General features: G+C 38.9%; 1 protein-coding gene across 2 annotated transcripts in view; it reads right to left on the bottom strand.

Moving 5' to 3' along the window:
• Positions 1-2,162: 2,162 nt before the first annotated feature.
• exd3 (exonuclease 3'-5' domain containing 3) overlaps positions 2,163-22,443 on the bottom strand; it is a 129,707-nt gene continuing 109,426 nt past the window's right edge. The window contains exons 20-22 of one of the 2 annotated variants that reach the window (XM_072914159.1): positions 2,719-2,785; positions 2,330-2,645; positions 2,163-2,232 (exon numbers count right to left, since the gene is read on the bottom strand). In XM_072914159.1, coding sequence (XP_072770260.1) covers positions 2,350-2,645; positions 2,719-2,785 — 363 coding nt within the window. In that variant the 3' untranslated portion in view covers positions 2,163-2,232; positions 2,330-2,349. Of the gene's footprint in view, positions 2,233-2,302; positions 2,646-2,718; positions 2,786-22,443 lie in introns of those variants that run through there. The other variant, XM_061966446.2, reaches the window with a different exon arrangement.

Below are 22,443 nucleotides of genomic sequence, written 5' to 3'. Positions count from 1 at the left end.
CATTCTTTTTGTTTTGTTTCAGTTTCACAAATTCCTCAGTAAACTCACCAAAACATCACCAGGGAGTTATTGAGTCTGTTAAGCTGATTGGAGAGCTAGCTTGCACAGCTAGTGGGTCCATGACCAGGACTTCTGTTTTGTTTGATCAACCGTTTTACTGCCCTGTTACACACACCATTTGGAATGAATTTAGGTATGTCAATAAATATTTATACAATATATCTGTGTAAATAACTCATTTCACAACGTATATATATGTGGCTTATATATGGAATTATTGTTTTCTTCTAAAATGTAGTGGGTGCGGTTTATATGCCGGTGTGTTCTATAGTCCGGAAAGTCAGTAATCAGAAGTGCAAATAGGGGATATCATAGAAGCTTACATTATTGTTTACATTCGGAGCATTTGAAACCAAATCGGGGTTGGTGAGAATCCGACCTCGAAGAGCGCTACAGTCGAAATTCCGAGAAGGAACTCGGAAATTCCTTGAACCGCAGCATTAGAAAGACGTGTGCATCTCTTAAGAGCGTCAAGCTGAGACCTCTGCAGGATTCGGGAAAAGGGGAAAGGAAATGTGACGTCTTGTGTTGTGTTGACGTTGCACCTGTGCTGCTTTTGTCTTTCCGGAACACACCAGAACATGCACCCATTGAACTGTGCTGGTAAGTACAGCATACCTTTATTAACATATGTTGGCTTGAACATATTCTAAGAGATACCGTAATTAAGAGAAGAAAAACCTGCGGCCTTTGCGCAGCTTTCCCAAATAAAAGCGTAAAAGCGGATAATGTCCATCATTTTAAAACTGAGGCTGGGTTCACAAGTCTTGTCTACAACGCACACTGGCAAGCAATTCAAGTCAACTGATAACTAAAAACCTTGGTAATTTCTGTTACTGGATCATTTCTGTTACTAGATCCTTTCTGTCACTGTACAATTCTGTAATTGGATCATTTCTGTCACCGGATCATTGCTGTTACCGGATCCTTTCGTTACTGGATCATTCTTTTACTGGATCATTCTGTTACTGGATCATTCTGTTAACGGATCAGTTCTGTTACTGGATCATTATGTTACTGGATCATTCTTCTACCGGATCATTCTGTTACCGGATCAGTTCTGTTACTGGATCCTTCGGTTACTGGATCATTATGTTACTGGATCATTCTGTAACCGGATCAGTTCTGTTACTGGATCATTCTGTTACCGGATTACTGGATCATTCTGTTACTGGATCATTTCTGTTACTGTATCATTCAGTTACTGTATCATTCAGTTACTGTATCATTCCGTTACTGGATCATTTCTGTTACTTGGTCATTCTGTTACTGGATCATTTCTGTTACTGGATCATTTCTGTTACTAGATCATTTCTGTTACGGGATAATTTCTGTTACTGGATCATTTCTGTTACTGGACAATTCTGTTACCGGATCATTCTGTTACCGGCTCAATTCTGTTACTAGATCATTATGTTACTGGATCATTCTGCTACCGGATCATTCTGTTACCGGATCATTCTTTTACTGGATCATTATGTTACTGTATCATTCGGTTACTGGATCATTTCTGTTACTGAGTCATTTTTGTTACTTGGTCATTCTGTTACTGGATCATTTCTGTTACTAGATCATTTCTGTTACGGATCATTTCTGTTACTGGATCATTTCTGTTACTGGACAATTCTGTTACTAGATCATTATGTTACTGGATCATTCTGCTACCGGATCATTCTGTTACCGGATCAGTTCTGTTACTGGATCATTTCTGTTACTGTATCATTCCGTTACTGGATCATTTCTGTTACTGAGTAATTTTTGTTACTGGGTCATTCTGTTACTGGATCATTTCTGTTACTGGATCATTATGTTACTGGATCATTTCTGTTACTGTATCATTTTGTTACTGGATCTTTCTGTTACTGGATCATTCCGTTACTTGATCATTCCGTTACTGGATCATTCCGTTACTGGATCATTTCTGTTACTGGATCATTTCTGTTACTGGATCATTCTGTTACTGGATCATTATGTTACTGGATCATTATGTTACTGGATCATTCCGTTACTGGATCATTCCGTTACTGGATCATTTCTGTTGCTGGGTCATTTCTGTTATTGGATCATTTTGTTACTGGATCATTTTGTTACTGGATCATTATGTTACTTGATCATTTCTGTTACTGGATCATTCTGTTGCTGGGTCATTCTGTTACTGGGTCATTCTGTTACTGGATAATTCTGTTACTGGATCACTCCGTTACTGGATCATTCTGTTGCTGGGTCATTTCTGTTACTGGGTCATTATGTTACTGGATCATTCTGTTACCGGATCATTCTTTAACTGGATCATTCTGTTACGTGCAACACCTCCTGGAAGGTGGACAGCAGGCGTTTAAAGTGGGAGCCCTTCCAGAACACCTTGCCACACTGGGTGCACACGTAGTAGTGCGACACCTGGGGCATCAGGGCCGAGGGCAGGTTGTGCAGCTGTAGGGGCGCCCCCCCGGGGAAGCTGAGCGTGACGGGGTCCAGCTCCGACAGGGAGGCCCAGCGGCACTGAGCGGCGTACCTGGGGAGCTCATGGCTGTCATCCTCCTCCTCCTCCAGCGAGGCCAGAGAAGCGTTCTTTTCTTGCAGGAGTCCTACAAAAAAAAAGGCACATGGATGAAACCTTCGCCACGTTGTCATGCTGGCCTCGCACGGCGGTTGACCGACCTTTCTGCCTGAGCATCCTCATCATGTCTGGCTTGGGCACCACCGAGTACTCGTTACCGTTGCACGCCTGCACAAACACAAGAAAAGTCCTTCAACTTCTGCTTTTTACGTGGCGAAAGCCGCCAAGGCCCTATTGACACTGCTCCATCTTCCTTGGCATTTTTGAGGCGTGCAGGAAGACGCACCGGCGGAGTCTCTTTCCCACGTCGCTGCTTGGGCGTGAAAGTGGCCACACAAAGATCAGAGTGTGTGCAGGAGAGCCTTTACGCCTCAGTTCACACGTCCTCTACGGTGGACGCGCCCCTCCACCACCACCACCCCCACAGCAGGGCATTAGTGACCTCTGACCCACACACACACACACCGGTCTGTGAGCCATCCTGACAGCATGTGAGCGCTAAAAGCCTTGTCAACACACCTGAGCTCCACCCAGCAAACCGCATTCCACTTAGGAGCCCGCCTGTCAATCAAACTCACTGAAGTCAAACCATTAGCTCTGCCTTAAAACTGTTAAAGGGCAAGCGCACATTTTTTTTTTCATTTTAGGACAAGAACACACATTTTTCTGTTTTTTTTTAAATTGCGTAAATAAACGCAAGCAAGAATAAGCTAACAATGGAGCCAATGAGAGTCGTTCTATTCCGCCTATAAAGCGCTCTAAAAAACCTCCATCAAAGTCTTATATACACGCTGTAAGTATATATGTAGTATCTAGTAACATTCATAATAACATGTAATATTTACATATTTTCATCATTTTTAACCATGGAGCCAATGAGAGTCGTTCTATTCCGCCTATAACGCGCTCTAAAAAAAAACTCCATCAAGGTTTTATATACACGCTGTAAGTATATATGTAGTATCTAGTAACATTCATGATAACATGTAATATTTACATATTTTCATCATTTTAACAATGGAGCCAATGAGAGTTGTTCTATTCCGCCTATAAAACGCTCTAAAAAACCTCCATTAAGGTTGTATATACACGCTGTCAGTATATATGTAGTATCTAGTAACATTCATAATAACATGTAATATTTACATATTTTCATCATTTTAGCAATGGAGCCAATGAGAGTTGTTCTATTCCACCTATAAAGCTCTAAAAAAACTCCATCAAGGTTTTATATACACACTGTAAGTATATATGTAGTATCTAGTAACCTTCATAATAACATGTAATATTTACATACTTTCATCATTTTAACCATGGAGCCAATAAGAGTCGTTCTATTCCGCCTATAATGCGCTCTAAAAAAACCTCCATCAAGGTTTTATATACACGCTGTAAGTATATATGTAGTATCTAGTAACATTCCTAATATGTCATATTTACATATTTTCATCATTTTAAAAATGGAGCCAATGAGAGTCGTTCTATTCCGCCTATAACGCGCTCTATAAAAAAAACCTCCATCAAGATTTTATATACACGCTGTAAGTATATATGTAGTATCTAGTAACATTCATAATAACATGTAATATTTACATATTTTCATCATTTTAACAATGGAGCCAATGAGAGTTCTATTCCACCTATTTAGTGCTCTAAAAAAAAACCTCCATCAAGGTTTTATATACACACTAAGTATATATGTAGTATCTAGTAACATTCCTAATAACATGTAATATTTACAAATTTTCATCATTTTTAAAATGGAGCCAATGAGAGTCGTTCTATTCCGCCTATAACGCGCTCTAAAAAAAAACCTCCATCAAGGTTTTATATACACGCTGTAAGTATATATGTAGTATCTAGTAACATTCATAACAACATGTAATATTTACATATTTTCATCATTTTAACAATGGAGCCAATGAGAGTTGTTCTATTCCGCCTATAAAGCGCTCTAAAAAAAAACCTCCATCAAGGTTTTATATACACACTGTAAGTATATATGTAGTATCTAGTAACATTCCTAATAACATGTAATATTTACATATTTTCATCATTTTAAAAATGGAGCCAATGAGTCGTTCTATTCCGCCTATAACGCGCTCTAAAAAAAACCTCCATCAAGGTTTTATATACACGCTGTAAGTATATATGTAGTATCTAGAAACATTCCTAATAACATGTAATATTTACATATTTTCATCATTTTAACAATGGAGCCAATGAGAGTTGTTCTATTCCACCTATAAAGCGCTCTAAAAAAACTCCATCAAGGGTTTATATACACGCTGTAAGTATATATGTAGTATCTAGTAACATTCATAATAACATGTCATATTTACATATTTTCCTCATTTTAAGTGTATTCATTTCACAACGTTCACTTTCCCTTCAACAACAACAAGACTACTAATCATGGCAGACTTGATGAGAGACAGCAAAGACTACTTTGGGACAAATGATGATCCAGAGACTTCTATTTTTGAGCCTGAATATAAGGAGGATGCTCTACAGGTTTTAGAAGCTGTGTGCTAAACAGACGCAGCTTTAGTCAAACACTAAGCATCATGTAGCAGTATTGTCAAGTGCTAAACAAGATATACAAACATAATAACACAATCACTTACTGTACAATGTCTGCTCTCACTGGGATAAAGACTGATGGGATACTTGTTAATAATCAGGTCACAACATGTAAATGGAGCATTGTTGGCACTTTTTGGATGTTTTTGGGGTTTTTATGTGCAAAATAGTGTAGTCTTTTTATATGTATTGTTAGCCACCTCTTACTTGCCATATTTTACAAGTTAGAATTCATTAAAAAAAACAAAAACGTGTTCTTGTCTTACCTTAGGATTGTGAATTATAGGCAAATTTACAAAAAATTAAGAAAGAAAACCTCGATATTTGATTCTGAGGTGTATAACTACCAAATTAGGTAAAAAAAAAAATCGACAATGCTAACACTTAACATGCGTTACCAATATCACTAATACTTGTTAATAATCAGGTCACAACATGTGAATGTTGGCACTTTTTGGATGCTTTTGGGGGGGTTTTATGTGCAAAATAGTGTACTCTTTTTATATGTATTGTTAGCCACCTCTTACTTGCCATATTTTACGAGTTAGAATTCATAAACAAAAACATGTGTTCTGGTCTTACCTTAGGATTGTGGGCAAATTTACAAAAAATTAAGAAAGAAAAACTCGATATTTGATTCTGAGGTGTACAACTACCAAATTAGGTATAAAAAAAATCGACAATGCTAACACTTAACATGCGTTAACAATATCACTAATACTTGTTAATAATCAGGTCACAACATGTGTATGTTGGCACTTTTTGGATGTTTTTGGGGGGTTTTATGTGCAAAATAGTGTACTATTTTTAAATGTATTGTTAGCCACCTCTTACTTGCCATATTTTACGAGTTAGAGTTCATAAAAAAAAAAAAACATGTTCTTGTCTTACCTTAGGATTGTGAATTATAGGCAAATTTACAAAAAATTAAGAAAGAAAACCTCGATATTTGATTCTGAGGTGTATAACTACCAAATTAGGTTAAAAAAAAAAGACAATGCTAACACTTAACATGCGTTACCAATATCACTAATACTTGTTAATAATCAGGTCACAACATGTGAATGTTGGCACTTTTTGTATGTTTTTGGGGGGATTTTATGTGCAAAATAGTGCACTCTTTTTATATGTATTGTTAGCCACCTCTTACTTGCCATATTTTACGAGTTAGAAGTCATAAACAAAAACATGTGTTCTGGTCTTACCTTAGGATTGTGGGCAAATTTACAAAAAATTAAGAAAAAAAAAAATTCAATAATTGATTCTGAGGTGTGTAACTACCAAATTAGGTATAAAAAAATCGACAATGCTAACACTTAACATGCATTAACAATATCACTAATACTTGTTAATAATCAGGTCACAACATGTAAATGGAGTATTGTTGGCACTTTTTGGATGTTTTTGGGGGGGTTTATGTGCAAAATAGTGTACTCTTTTTAAATGTATTGTTAGCCACCTCTTACTTGCCATATTTTAGGAGTTAGAATTCATTACAAAAAAACATGTGTTCTTGTCTTACCTTAGGATTGTGAATTATAGGCAAATTTACAAAAAATTAAGAAAGAAAAACTTAATATTTGATTCTGAGGTGTAAAACTACCAAATTAGGTTCAAAAAAATCGACAATGCTAACACTTAACATGCTAACATTTAACATGCGTTAACAATCTTACTAATACTTGTTAATAATCAGGTCACAACATGTGAATGTTGGCATTTTTTGGATGTTTTTTGTGCAAAATAGTGCACTCTTTTTATATGTATTGTTAGCCACCTCTTACTTGCCATATTTTACGAGTTAGAATTCATAAACAAAAACATGTGTTCTGGTCTTACCTTAGGATTGTGGGCAAATGTACAAAAAATTAAGAAAGAAAAACTCGATATTTGATTCTGAGGCGTATAACTACCAAATTAGGTATAAAAAAAAATCGACAATGCTAACACTTAACATGGGTTAACAATATCACTAATACTTGTTAATAATCAGGTCACAACATGTGAATGTTGGCACTTTTTGGATGTTTTTGGGGGGGTTTTATGTGCAAAATAGTGTACTCTTTTTATATATATTGTTAGCCACCTCTTACTTGCCATATTTTACGAATTAAAATGCATTAAAAAAAAAAAAGAGTGTTTTTGTCTTAGATATAGGATTGTGAATGATATAGACACATTTTGTAAAAAAGTGCTTTTGCCCTTTAAGATGTTATGACGGCTGTCAATCAGGAGAAAGTGCAAGGCCAGCGAGAAAGGTGTGCAGTGTTTGCCGCGGTGAAGACGTGGGGGGAGCGGCGAGACAGTGGAGGTGTGGGAAGAGTGTCGCCTCCTGTCTAGTGTGGGAATAAAAGCCCTCCCAGCATCTTCCTCCTGCATGCATCCACTGAAAAAAAATGTGTCCACAAAGACATAACAGGTCTCAAAAAAAAAAAAGAAAAAAAAAGGTGTGCATATTATGGTGTGCACGTATGAGCGAGGGGCCAGAGTCGGGTTATTTGCTCAGCTCAGAGTTTCCCAGAGTGAAGCAAGCCAGAACCTGCTCTGGAGTGTCAAGGCCGAGTTGTGCACTCACAAAAGCCGCGTAAAAGCGCAGCGTGAGTCACTTGCAACATGTGCAGGTGTGCTACACCGCAAAAGTTAGGATATAAAGAGGGGGTGTTTTAGGTGTTCAAACCAACACACGGCAGCACCGTCCCATCTTCTCTGGGCTCGCACAAACGGGACTTTCCAAAGGCAATACATTTCCCCGGCTTAGGTCTTTGATAGAGCAAGTGCCTGCACAAAGTTGTTGTACCGACGCACACACCTGTGTACGGGTCTGCACAACACAAATGTTTTAGTTCAAAGGCAAAGCAGCTATTTTGATCCCGATCAGCCACGAAATGTAATCAGTTGTTTCTTAGACCAGTGTTTTTCAACCTTTTTTGCGTTGAAAAAATGCAGAGGCACACCACCAGTAGAAATCACTAAAAAACGAAACTCAGTTGACAGTAAAAAGTCGTTGTCGCAATTGTTAGATATGACTTTAAAGCATAACCAAGCATGCATCAATATAGCTCTTGTCTCAAAGTAGGTGTACTGTCTCCACCTGTCACATCCTGCCGTGACTTATTTAGAGTTTTTTGCAGTTTTCCTGTGCGCTCCTATTTTGGTGGCTTTTTCTCTTATTTTGGTATTTTCCTGTAGCAGTTTCATGTCTTCCTTTGAGCGATATTTCCCGCATCTACTTTGTTTTAGCAATCGAGAATATTTCAGTTGTTTTTATCCTTCTTTGTGTGGACATTGCTGACTGTCATGTCATGTTCGGATGTACATTGTCTTTGCTCCACAGTAAGTCTTTGCTGTCGTCCAGCATTCTGTTTTTGTTTACTTTGTAGCCAGTTCGGTTTTAGTTTTGTTCTGCATAGCCTTCCCTAAGCTTCAATGCCTTTTCTTAGGGGTACTCACCTTTTGTTCATTTTTGGTTTAAGCATTAGACACCTTTTTACCTGCACCCTGCCTCCCGCTGTTTCCGACATCTACAAAGCAATTAGCTACCTGCTGCCACCTACTGATATGGAAGAGTATTACACGGTTACTCTGCCGAGCTCTAGACAGCACCGACACTCAACAACAACACATCATTTGCAGACTATAATTACTGATTTGCAAAAAATATTTTTAACCCAAATTAGAAAATCTCCCACGGCACACTAGCAGAAACAGTGTGGAGACAGAAAAGGGAGAATGGACGCATTTTGTCTTAAAAAGTAAAGATAAAGGTGAAGTTATAACACTCTCAGGAAGAGGTGCTTTGAGACATGGCTAGCTCGCTAGCGGCTAAAGTCCATCCGCCGTCGGCAGTGTTTTAGTTACTTCTAAATCACTAATCCTCGTCTCCATGGCGACAAATAAAGTAAGTTTCTTACAAGTATCATTATCACTGGAGGACGAGGAATAGCTAAACATGCTTCACTACACACCGTAGCTCACCGGCATCAAAGTGTAAACAAACACCTAACATCCACTGTAATGATATCAAGTACAGGCACGTATCTCGTCGATGCTACTATGATCACGTCGATATTTTTTTTTGCATCACAACATCTTCTTTCGTTTAAAAAAATGTATATTATGTTTATAAAGTCAGGAAATATGTCCCTGGACACATGAGGACTTTGAATATGACCAATGTATGATTCTGTCACTACTTGGTATCGGATCGATACCCAAATTTGTGGTATCACCCACAACTAATGTAAAGTATCAAACAACGGAAGAATAAGTGATTATTACATTTTAACAGAAGTGCAGATAGAACATGTTGAAACAGAAAGTAAGCAGATATTAACAGTAAATGAAGAAGTAGATTAATAATTAATTTTCTACCACTTGTCCTTAATAATGTGTACAAAATAATAGGTGTATAAATGACACAATATGTTACTGCATATGTCAGCAGCTAAATTAGGAGCCTTTGTTTATTTACTTATTACTAAAAGACAAGTTGTCTAGTATGTTCACTATTTTATTTAAAGACAAACTTGCAATAAGAAACATATGTTTAATGTACCCTAAGATTTATTGTTAAAACAAAGCCAATAATGCTATTTTTTTGTGGTGCCCTTTATTTAGAAAAGTACCGAAAAGTACTGAAATCATTTTAGTACCGGTACCAAAATATTGGTATCATTACAACTAGAGATGTCCGATAATGGCTTTTTTGCCGATATCCGATATTGTCCAACTCTTAATTACCGATTCCGATATCAACCGATACCGATATATACAGTCGTGGAATGAACACATTATTATGCCTAATTTTGTTGTGATGCCCCGCTGGATGCATTAAACAATGTAACAAGGTTTTCCAAAATAAAACAACTCAAGTTTGGAAAAAAATGCCAACATGGCACTGCCATATTTATTATTGAAGTCACAAAGTGCATTATTTTTTTTAACATGCCTCAAAACAGCAGCTCGGAATTTGGGACATGCTCTCCCTGAGAGAGCATGAGGAGGTTGAGGTGGGCGGGGTTGAGGTGTGGGCGGGGAGTGTATATTGTAGTGTCCCAGAAGAGTTAGTGTTGCAAGGGGTTCTGGGTATTTGTTCTGTTGTGTTTATGTTGTGTTACGGTGCGGATGTTCTCCCAAAATGTGTTTGTCATTCTTGTTTGGTGTGGGTTCACAGTGTGGCGCATATTTGTAACAGTGTTAAAGTTGTTTATACGGCCAACGTCACAAGTCGAAATGTTATTGCATAATGAAGAAGTGTCGGGAGGGAACATAAAAACTGTTGTTTTTTTTAAGAAAAAGTTATATTTGTCTTGGAACTCATTAAATAGTATAAAAATTGTTACAAAGTGGTAGTATTACAAGAAAAAAAATCAGAATATTACGAAAAAAAGCCGTAATGTTATTATAAAGAGGTAGTGTCGAGAGGAAACATAAAAGCTGGTGTATTTTCAACAAAATGTTATATTTTTGTGTGAAGTCATCTTAAATAGTATAACAATTGTTACAAAGTTGTTATAATACAAGAAAAAAAAATCGTAATATTAAGGAAAAAAAGTCAAAATGTTATCCCATAATGAAGAAGTGCCGGGAGGAAACATAAAAACTGTTTTTTTTAAAGAAAAAGTTATATTTGTCTTGGAACTCATTAAATAGTATACACATTGTTACAAAGTGGTAGTATTTCAAGAAAAAAATTCGGAATTTACGAGAAAAAAACGTAACATTATCATAATGCAGTGTTGAGAGGAAACATCAAAGGCTGGTCTATTTTCAACAAAATTTTAATTTTTTGTGAAAACTCATCTTAAATAGTATGAAATATGTTACAAAATTGTAATATTACAAGAACAAAATTGTAATATTACGGGAAAAAAGTTGAAATGTCATCGCATAATGAAGAAGGAGGTAGCGGGGGGGTGTATATTGTAGCGTCCTGGAAGAGTTAGTGCTGCAAGGGGTTCTGGGTATTTGTTCTGTTGTGTTTATGTTGTGTTACGGTGCGGATGTTCTCCTGAAATGTGTTTGTCATTCTTGTTTGGTGTGGGTTCACAGTGTGGCGCATATTTGCAACAGTGTTGAAGTTGTTTATACGGCCACCCTCAGTGTGACCTGTATGGCTGTTGACCAAGTATGACTTGCATTCACTTGTGTGTGCGTGGAAAGCCATAGATATTATGTGATTGGACCGGCACGCAAAGGCAGTGCCTTTAAGGTTTATTGGCGTCCGTGTACCACTACGTACAGCTGCGTTTTAAAAAGTCATACAGTTTACTTTTTGAAACCGATACCGATAATGTCCGATATTACATTTTAAAGCATTTATCCCTAATTACAACACTAATATAGTGTGATATATTTGATCAGCGTGGCTCTACGTTAGCTTTATTTTTTAACTCACTTTCGTAAACAACTCACACAATGTCCCTAACATGTAAGTCCTTCAAACAATCACGTGTCCATATATGGACTTCCTTTCATCGCCCTGTTTTTTTTTACCTCATTTCAAATCAGCAGCAATAAAATGACAGACTTGACAAGATCAAACGGACGCTGAACAATTAAGCAGGAAAAAGACCCTTTTTTAAAAAAAAAAATTTTTTTTTTGCAACATGTCGTCTCTTTCTTTTGTTCCTGGGGGGGGGTTGTTGGGGCAATTCTCACACTCCGTGTGGCCGTGGCGGAGAAAGAATGCTCCTTGCTGTGACAACAAAGGCCATCTAAAGTGTGATACTGTGTTTCAAAGGATGGGAGGTGGTGGAAAAAAAGGGGGATATTGGAGAGGAGGTAGAGAAAGGGGGGGTTGGCTGTGGGGGATCCCCCCCGGCCCCCCATTCCCCACCCCCGACGCGCTCACACACACACACACACACATATACACACCGCGCTGACTCTGCAGGCAGCTCCCATGGGAAAACTGGAGAGCAATCTGGAAAGGGCTGATGTAGGTCACATGGTCTGGGCGGCCAATGGCGGCTTGATTGAAAAAGGAGGCAAGTCAGGTAAGGGGCGGCGTGGGAACCGGGAGAGAAGACGCACGAGAGGGGAGACAGACACCAAACTTTTCACGACCTGCGAGGACTTTGCAGTCCGAGTGGAGGTGATGAACCTACTCAGTGGCCTAGTGGTTAGAGTGTCCGCCCTGAGATGGGTAGGTCGTGAGTTCAAAACCCCGGCCGAGTCATACCAAAGACTATAAAAATGGGAGCCATTACCTCCCTGCTTGGCACTCGGCATCAAAGGTTGGAATTGGGGGTTAAATCAGCAAAAATGATTCCCGGGCGTGGCCACCGCTGCTGCTCACTGCTCCCCTCACCTCCCAGGGGGTGAAGGGGATGGGTCAAATGCAGAGGACAAATTTCACCACACCGAGTGTGTGCGTGACAATCATTGGTACTTTAACTTCACTTTTAACACCAGAAATCAAACATAGGAAGACATTTAAGTTATCGTGTTCAATAAGGGTGCACAAAACAAAATAAATTCACACCGAATAACAATTCTTATTCATTCTGACTCTAAATCGATTCTTAATATTTAAATTTTTTATTTTTTTATAAGAATAAAAAAATAAAAAAATACGTTTTCTGGTCATCTCCATGCAACAATGTCACCTGTTTAATTATGATTATTATTAGAGATGGCCGATAATATCGATAAATGCTTTAAAATGTAATATCGGAAATTATTGGTATCGGTTTCAAAAAGTAAAATGTATGACTTTTTAAAACTCCGCTGTACGGAGTGGTACACGGACGTCTCCCGGTCATACTTGCCAACCCTCCCCATTTTCCCGGGAGACTCCCGAATTTCAGTGCCCCCCTCAAAAATCTCCCGGGGCAACCATTCTCCCGAATTTCTCCCCATTTCCACCCGGACAATAATATTGGGGCCGTGCCTTAAAGGCACTGTCTTTGCGTGCTGGCCCGGTCACATAATATCTATGGCTTTTCACACACACAAGTGAATGCAAGGCATACTTGGTCAACAGCCATACAGGTCAGACTGAGGGTGGCCGTATAAATAACTTTAACACTGTTACAAATATGCGCCACACTGTGAACCCACACCAAACAAGAAAGACAAACACATTTCGGGAGAACATCCGCACCGTAACACAACATAAACACAACAGAACAAATAGCCGGAACCCCTTGCAGCACTAACTCTTCCGGGACGCTACAATATACTTACTACATTATATATATATACTTGCAGTGTGTATATTGTACATATTACATATTGTTATGAAGGTGTCTGTTACTACATTATATATATACTTGCAGTGTGTATATTGTACATATTGCATATTGTTATGAAAGTGTCTGTTACTACATTATATATATATTGCAGTGTGTATATTGTACATATTACATATTGTTATGAAGGTGTCTGTTACTACATTATATATATACTTGCAGTGTGTATATTGTATATATTGCATATTGTTATGAAGGTGTCTGTTACTACATTATATATATATACTTGCAGTGTGTATATAAAACATATTACATATTGTTATGAAAGTGTCTGTTACTACATTATATATATACTTGCAGTGTGTATATAGTACATATTACATATTGTTATGAAGGTGTCTGTTACTACATTTTATATATACTTGCAGTGTGTATATTGTACATATTACATATTGTTATGAAGGTGTCTGTTACTACATTATATATATACTTGCAGTGTGTATATAAAACATATTTCATATTGTTATAAAAGTGTCTGTTACTACATTTTACATATACTTGCAGTGTGTATATAAAACAGATTACATATTGTTATGAAGGTGTCTGTTACTACATTATATATAAAATTGCAGTGTGTATATAAAACATATTTCATATTGTTATGAAGGTGTCTGTTACTACATTTTATATATACTTGCAGTGTGTATATTGTACATATTACATATTGTTATGAAAGTGTCTGTTACTACATTATATATATATACTTGCAGTGTGTATATAAACAAATTACATATTGTTATGAAAGTGTCTGTTACTACATTATATATATACTTGCAGTGTGTATATTGTACATATTACATATTGTTATGAAGGTGTCTGTTACTACATTATATATATACTTGCAGTGTGTATATTGTACATATTACATATTGTTATGAAGGTGTCTGTTACTACATTATATATATACTTGCAGTGTGTATATTGTACACATTGTTATGAAGGTGTCTGTTACTACATTATATATATACTTGCAATGTGTACAGTGTACATATTACATATTGTTATGAAGGTGTCTGTTACTACATTATATATATACTTGCAGTGTGTATATTGTACATATTACATATTGTTATGAAGGTGTCTGTTACTACATTATATATACAGGTAAAAGCCAGTAAATTAGAATATTTTGAAAAACTTGATTTATTTCAGTAATTGCATTCAAAAGGTGTAACTTGTACATTATATTTATTCATTGCACACAGACTGATGCATTCAAATGTTTATTTCATTTAATTTTGATGATTTGAAGTGGCAACAAATGAAAATCCAAAATTCCGTGTGTCACAAAATTAGAATATTGTGTAAGGGTTACATTTTGAAGACACCTGGTGCCACAAACTAATCAGCTGATTAACTCAAAACACCTGCAAAGGGCTTTAAATGGTCTCTCAGTCCAGTTCTGAAGCCTACACAAACATGGGGAAGACTTCAGATTTGACAGCTGTCCAAAAGGCAACCATCGACACATTGCACAAAGAGGGAAAGACACAAAAGGTTATTGCTGAAGAGGCTGGCTGTTCTCAGAGCTCTGTGTCCAAACACATTAATGGAGAGGCAAAGGGAAGGAAAAACTGTGGTCAGAAAAAGTGTACAAGCGATAGGGATCACCGCGCCCTGGTCAAGATTGTGAAAAAAAACCCATTCAAAAATGTGGGGGAGATTCAGAAGGAGTGGACAGCTGCTGGAGTCAGTGCTTCAAGATCCACCACCAAGACACGCTTGAAAGACATGGGTTTCAACTGCCGCATACCTCGTGTCAAGCCACTGTTGACCAAGAAACAGCGCGCAAAGCGTCTCACCTGGGCTAAGGAAAAAAAGAGCTGGACTGCTGCTGAGTGGTCCAAAGTCATGTTTTCTGACGAAAGCAAATTTTGCATTTCCTTTGGAAATCGAGGTCCCAGAGTCTGGAGGAAGACAGGAGAGGCACAGGATCCACGTTGCCTGAAGTCTAGTGTAAAGTTTCCACCATCAGTGATGGTTTGGGGTGCCATGTCATCTGCTGGTGTCGGTCCACTCTGTTTCCTGAGATCCAGGGTCAACGCAGCCGTCTACCAGCAAGTTTTAGAGCACTTCATGCTTCCTGCTGCTGACCTGCTCTATGGAGATGGAGATTTCAAGTTCCAACAGGACTTGGCGCCTGCACACAGCGCAAAATCTACCCGTGCCTGGTTTACGGACCATGGTATTTCTGTTCTAAATTGGCCCGCCAACTCCCCTGACCTTAGCCCCATAGAAAATCTGTGGGGTATTGTGAAAAGGAAGATGCAGAATGCCAGACCCAAAAACGCAGAAGAATTGAAGGCCACTATCAGAGCAACCTGGGCTCTCATAACACCTGAGCAGTGCCAGAAACTCATCGACTCCATGCCACGCCGCATTAACGCAGTAATTGAGGCAAAAGGAGCTCCAACCAAGTATTGAGTATTGTACATGCTCATATTTTTCATTTTCATACTTTTCAGTTGGCCAACATTTCTAAAAATCCCTTTTTTGTATCAGCCTTAAGTAATATTCTAATTTTGTGACACACGGAATTTTGGATTTTCATTTGTTGCCACTTCAAATCATCAAAATTAAATGAAATAAACATTTGAATGCATCAGTCTGTGCGCAATAAATAAATATAATGTACAAGTTACACCTTTTGAATGCAATTACTGAAATAAATCAAGTTTTTCAAAATATTCTAATTTACTGGCTTTTACCTGTATACTTGCAGTGTGTATATAAAACATTACATATTGTTATGAAAGTTTGTGTTACTACATTATATATATTGCAGTGTGTATATAAAACGTTGATGAAGGGTTTTAAAGTTGTTTTAGAGACTTTGAACGCTACAACGATGACTTTGCATCTTGCAAGTGTTTTTAATCATCTTTAAAATCCTAAAAAAAAAAGGACATGTGCGTTCTTCTCTCTCATAATGATTGTGAAGGATAGGCAACATTCCATAAAAAAGTGCAGTTCCCCTTTAAGATGAACGTAGGGAGCACAAGTAGAAGTGACCCACATCCGATGCGGAAGAAGGATCAGATTCCGTGTGGTTTGGTCTGTCCACACCGCCCAGAAAAAGTTACATATGAGGAAGAAAAAAACCGTTACCGCAGCGTGAAGGTAGCCAATGAGATGCTGGAGGATGCTGGGATCTTCTCTGTGTGCTTGTTCTCAACAAGAGCAACGAGCTTTAAAGAAGAAATGCTTGCTGCGGTTCCAAAGTGCTTATAATCAACACCAGACTGAAACTGCGACCAAACAGGGCTTTAAAGCCGTAAGCAGAAATACATCCAAATTGTTGTATCCCACCGAGCAAACCAAAGTCATCCATCTGCAGAAATGTTGCTATTGTGGGATTGGCGCAGGTCGTCAGCGTTTCTAATTCATTTCAGGTGCATAAACGCTACCACTGTAAACGCTGCACAGTCCTCTGCCACCTTTCCCACAGCATGGCGAGGGTATCTGGCCAGCATCGGACGTCATTGCCTAACCACGACCACCTGACGGCAGGCTGGACTTGGGCGCGTCTGGCACGCTCCTTCCTGTGGACGCACACACTGCCGAGCCGGGCCGCAGATGTCAAAACAAAGGCAGTCAATGGGGCATGTTCCCCAGAGGTGCTCCTCAAACAGCATGGCCAGCTGACTCCCCATTACATGCAGGCAGAGGTCCGGACTCTTGCTCATGCTGTTCAACTTTTCACTGGTACTCTGTGCGGTAATTTAATCATATTTTTGGTGGCTACTACACAACATATTTAACAACTTTACAATAACTACTATACTGTCTAGAACAGGGGTGCTCATTACGTCGATCGCGATCTACCGGTCGATCTCGGAGGGTGTGTCAGTCGATCACCAGCCAGGCATTAAAAAAATAGTCCTAAAAATGAGCGATCATAAATCTTCACTATGACGTCACTTTCGTCACTTGATTGACATTCACGGCACCCGAGGGTCTTCTGAGATGACGCTGGCTGCTGCCAGCTCATTAAAATTACCGACTGGAAGGCGAGAAACACTTTATTTCAACAGACTCTGGCGCCGTACCTGTCGTCAAAACTCCAAAGACCGACTGCACAGTTGCACAATAAAAGCTCTGCTTCATCCTGCCTGCGCTACCAAAATAAGAGTCTCAGAAAGCTGGCGTGCACAAGCTAGCAAGCTACGGAGTTTGCCGACAATGTATTTCTTGTAAAGTGTATACAAAGGAGTACGGAAGCTGGACAAATAAGATGCCAAAAACCAACCACTTTCATGTGGTATTGGACAGAAAGGAGGACTTTTTTTCTCCTTCATTCGAAAATGCGGACGTTGTCATCACCACTGTCTGATTCCAATCAATGCAAGTCATCACAATCAGGTAATACACCAACTTATATTCTTGTCTTCATGAAAGAAAGGAATCTATATGTGTTAAACATGCTTGTATTATCTTTAAACACCTTAACTTGTTAACAATATTAACTATATGTGTTAAACATGCTTGTATTATCTTTAAACACCTTTAACTTGTTAACAATATTAACTATATGTGTTAAACATGCTTGTTTTATCTTTAACCACCTTTAAGTTGTTAACAATATTAACTATTTGTGTTAAACATGCTTGTATTATTTTTAACCACCTTTAACTTGTTAACAATATTAACTATATGTATTAAACATACTTGTATTATCATTAAACACCTTTAATGTATTAACAATATTAACTATATGTGTTAAACATGCTTGCATTATCATTAAACACCTTTAACTTGTTAACAAAAACATATATTTCATAAATAAGTAAATATAAATTATATATATGAATGAGGTAGATCCCCACGACTTGATCAATTGAAAAGTAGCTCGCCTGCAGAAAAAGTGTGAGCACCCCTGGTCTAGAACAAAAACTTTTTGACTGGGGCTTAAATTTAGCCGAATGCATGCAAAGTAACTACAAACCCTGTTTCCATATGAGTTGGGAAATTGTGTAATATAAACGTAATACAATGATTTGCAAATAATTGTCAACCCACATTCAATTGAATGCACTACAAAGACAACATATTTGATGTTCAAACTGATAAACTTTATATTTTTTTTGCAAATAATAAATAACTTAGAATTTCATGGCTGCAACACGTGCCAAAGTAGTTGGGAAAGGGCATGTTCACCACTGTGTTACATGGCCTTTCCTTTTAACAACACTCAGTAAACGTTTGAGAACTGAGGAGACACATTTTTGAAGCTTCTCAGGTGGAATTCTTTCCCATTCTTGCTTGATGTACAGCTTAAGTTGTTCAACAGTCTGGGGGTCTCCGTTGTGCTATTTTAGGCTTCATAATGCGCCACACATTTTCAATGGGAGACAGGTCTGGACTACAGGCAGGCCAGTCTAGTACCCGCACTCTTTTACTATGAAGCCACGTTGATGTAACACGTGTCTTGCTGAAATAAGCAGGGGCGTCCATGGTAACGTTGCTTGGATGGCAACATATGTTGCTCCAAAACCTGTATGTACCTTTCAGCATTAATGGTGCCTTCACAGATGTGTAAGTTACCCATGTCTTGGGCACTAATACACCCCCATACCATCACACATGCTGGCTTTTACACTTTGCGCCTATAACAATCCGGATGATTCTTTTCCTCTTTGGTCCGGAGGACACGACGTCCACAGTTTCCTATAACAATTTGAAATGTGGACTCGTCAGACCACAGAACACTTTTCCACTTTGTATCAATCCATCTTAGATGAGCTCAGGCCCAGCGAAGCAGACGGCGTTTCTGGGTGTTGTTGATAAACGGTTTTCGCCTTGCATAGGAGAGTTTTAACTTGCACTTACAGATGTAGCAACCAACTGTAGTTACTGACCGTGGGTTTCTGAAGTGTTCCTGAGCCCATGTGGTGATATCCTTTACACACTGATGTCGCTTGTTGATGCAGTACAGCCTGAGGTATCGAAGGTCACGGGCAATATTACGGACCGTAGACGGTGAAATCCCTAAATTCCTTGCAATAGCTGGTTGAGAAAGGTTTTTCTTAAACTGTTCAACAATTTGCTCACGCATTTGTTGACAAAGTGGTGACCCTCGCCCCATCCTTGTTTGTGAAGGACTGAGCATTTCATGGAATCTACTTTTATACCCAATCATGGCACCCACCTGCTCCCAATTAGCCTCTATGTTCCAAATAAGTGTGTGATGAGCATTCCTCAACGTTATCAGTGTTTATTGCCACCTTTCCCAACTTCTTTGTCACGTGTTGCTGGCATCAAATTCTAAAGTTAATGATTATTTGCAAAAAAAAAAAAAAAAAAGTTTATGAGTTTGAACATCAAATATGTTGTCTTTGTAGCATATTCAACTGAATATGGGTTGAAAATGATTTGCAAATCATTGTATTCCGTTTATATTTACATCCAACACAATTTCCCAACTCATATGGAAACGGGGTTTGTATATGTACTGTATATAGGTAATATACACTATATTGCCAAAAGTATTTGGCCACCTGCCTTGACTCACATATTAACTTGAAGTGCCATCCCATTCCTAACCCATAGGTTTCAATATGATGTGGATCCACCTTTTGCAGCTTCGACTCTTCTGGGAAGGCTGTCCACAAGGTTGCGGAGTGTGTTTATAGGAATTTTCGACCTATCTTCCAAAAGCGCATTGCTGAGGTCACACCCTGATGTTGGTGGAGAAGGCCTGGCTCTCAGTCTCCGTTCTAATTCATCCCAAAGGTGTTCTATCGGGTTCAGGTCAGGACTCTGTACAGGCCAGTCAAGTTCATCCACACCAGACTCTGTCATCCATGTCTTTATGGACCTTGCGTTTATTTGGCCACCTGCCTTGACTCACATATGAACTTGAAGTGCCATCCCATTCCTAACCCATAGGGTTCAATATGATGTCGGTCCACCTTTTGCAGCTATTACCGCTTCGACTCTTCTGGGACGGCTGTCCACAAGGTTGTGGAGGGTGTTTATAGGAATTTTAGACCTATTGCTGAGGTCACACACTGATGTTGGTCGAGAAGGCTTGGCTCTCAGTCTCCGTTCTAATTCAACCTAAAGGTGTTCTATCGGAGTTCAGGTCAGGACTCTGAGCAGGCCAGTCAAGTTCATCCACACCGGACTCTGTCATCCATGTCTTTATGGACCTTGCTTTGTGCACTGGTGCACAGTCATGTTGGAAGAGGAAGGAGCCCGCTCCAAACTGTTCCCACAAGGCTGGGAACATGGAATTGTCCAAAAATGTTTTGGTATCCTGGAGCATTCAAAGTTCCTTTCACTGGAACTAAGGGGCCAAGCCCAACTCCTGACAAACCACCCCACACCATGATTCCTCCTCCACCAAATTGCAGTCCGAAATGTGCCGTTCTTCTGGCAACCTCCAAACCCAGACTGGTCCATCAGATTGCCAGATGGAAAAGTGTGATTCATCACTCCAGAGAAGGCGTCTCCACTGCTCTAGAGTCCAGTGGCGACGTGCTTTACACCACTGCATCCCACGCTTTGCATTGGACTTGGTGATTGTATGGCTTAGATGCAGCTGCTCGGCCATGGAAACCCATTCCATGAAGCTCTCTGCGTACAGTACGTGGGTTAATTGGAAGGGCACATGAAGTCTGGAGCTCTGTAGCAACTGACTGTGCAAAAAGTCGGCGACCTCTTTGCACTATGACCCCTCTCTGTCAGTTTACGTGGCCTACCACTTTGTGGCTGAGTTGCTGTTGTTCCCAAACTCTTCACTTTTCCTATAATAAAGTTGACTTTGGAATATTTAGGAGCGAGGAAATTTCACGACTGGATTTGTTGCGCAGGTGGCATCCTATGACAGTTCCACGCTGGAAATCACTGAGAGCGGCCCATTCTTTCACAAATGTTTGTGGAAACAGTCTCCATGCCTAAGTGCTTGATTTGATACACCGGGCCAAGTGATTAGGACACCCGATTCTCATCATTTGGATGGGTGGCCAAATACTTTTGGCAATATAGTGTATATATAAACATACATATGGTTACATATTATTATAATAACATAATGGATACGTAATTAATAATTGTTTAAATGATATTAAGAGTAGGTGAACGTTCGACTCCTACCTTGTTTACTTCCATGACAAAGTTGCCCTTGTCATGGATTTAACCGGGTGTAGTTTTTATTTGATTTTATGCTGACTGGACATTTTTCATAATTATCCACAAAGTTCAGTGATCAGGTTGTGTTACGTGTGACCATGTTTGTTGATTTTTTTTTTTTTCCTGCACTATGACTAGGGAAGGGTGTTTGGATTGGGTCATATAAGTGGATGCTGTGCACACATTCACATTGATCTACAATCAACGGCCACTGACTTTGACTTTAGTTACTGTCGTTGGCAACCAAATGGCAGCTAAATAATAAATATATATATATATAATATGAAAATCTGGTGCCTGGCCAAACCGCTTATTGGACTTGTGCCGTCTTGCGGGCCAAATTGAAGACACTGGTGGGCCGTGGTTTGGACCCCCCTTGAGCTAGAGACCAACCAATATATTTTTTTAGGACCGATACTGATTATTAGTAGTCAGGAAGGCCGATAGCGAAAGAAATCGATATTATACACTTTTATAACACTTTATGGATTTAATACATTGTAAGGTTTCTGGATTTTAGGCAGAGATATCTATCATGATGTTATTTGTTTGAATGACAGAACATGAAACTCGTGGCGTCTCCTTTGCGGGTGTTGCGGACGGTGGCTTGTCGAGCGACTCCATCGCTGCAGTTTTCAACCGTTTCTGACCATTCCATCTTCCAAACATTCCTCTTAGTTGGGACAACAATTACCATATTTTCTTTTCGTACAAATTACCGGTCTTGACGAAATTCTAGGGATTTCAAAATACTTGTTCTCAATTCAATCTGTTCCTACGTCAACATTTTTCACCCGATTCCAAACATTCCAACACCAACCTATTAATATTATCTAGGACAATTGTGCATTAATT

The sequence above is a fragment of the Nerophis lumbriciformis genome, linkage group LG11 (assembly GCF_033978685.3).
Source record: "Nerophis lumbriciformis linkage group LG11, RoL_Nlum_v2.1, whole genome shotgun sequence".
Classification (NCBI taxonomy): Eukaryota; Metazoa; Chordata; class Actinopteri; order Syngnathiformes; family Syngnathidae; genus Nerophis; species Nerophis lumbriciformis.
The sequence above is the reverse complement of the archived record's forward strand: the minus strand, read 5'-3'. Positions and strand labels throughout refer to the sequence as shown.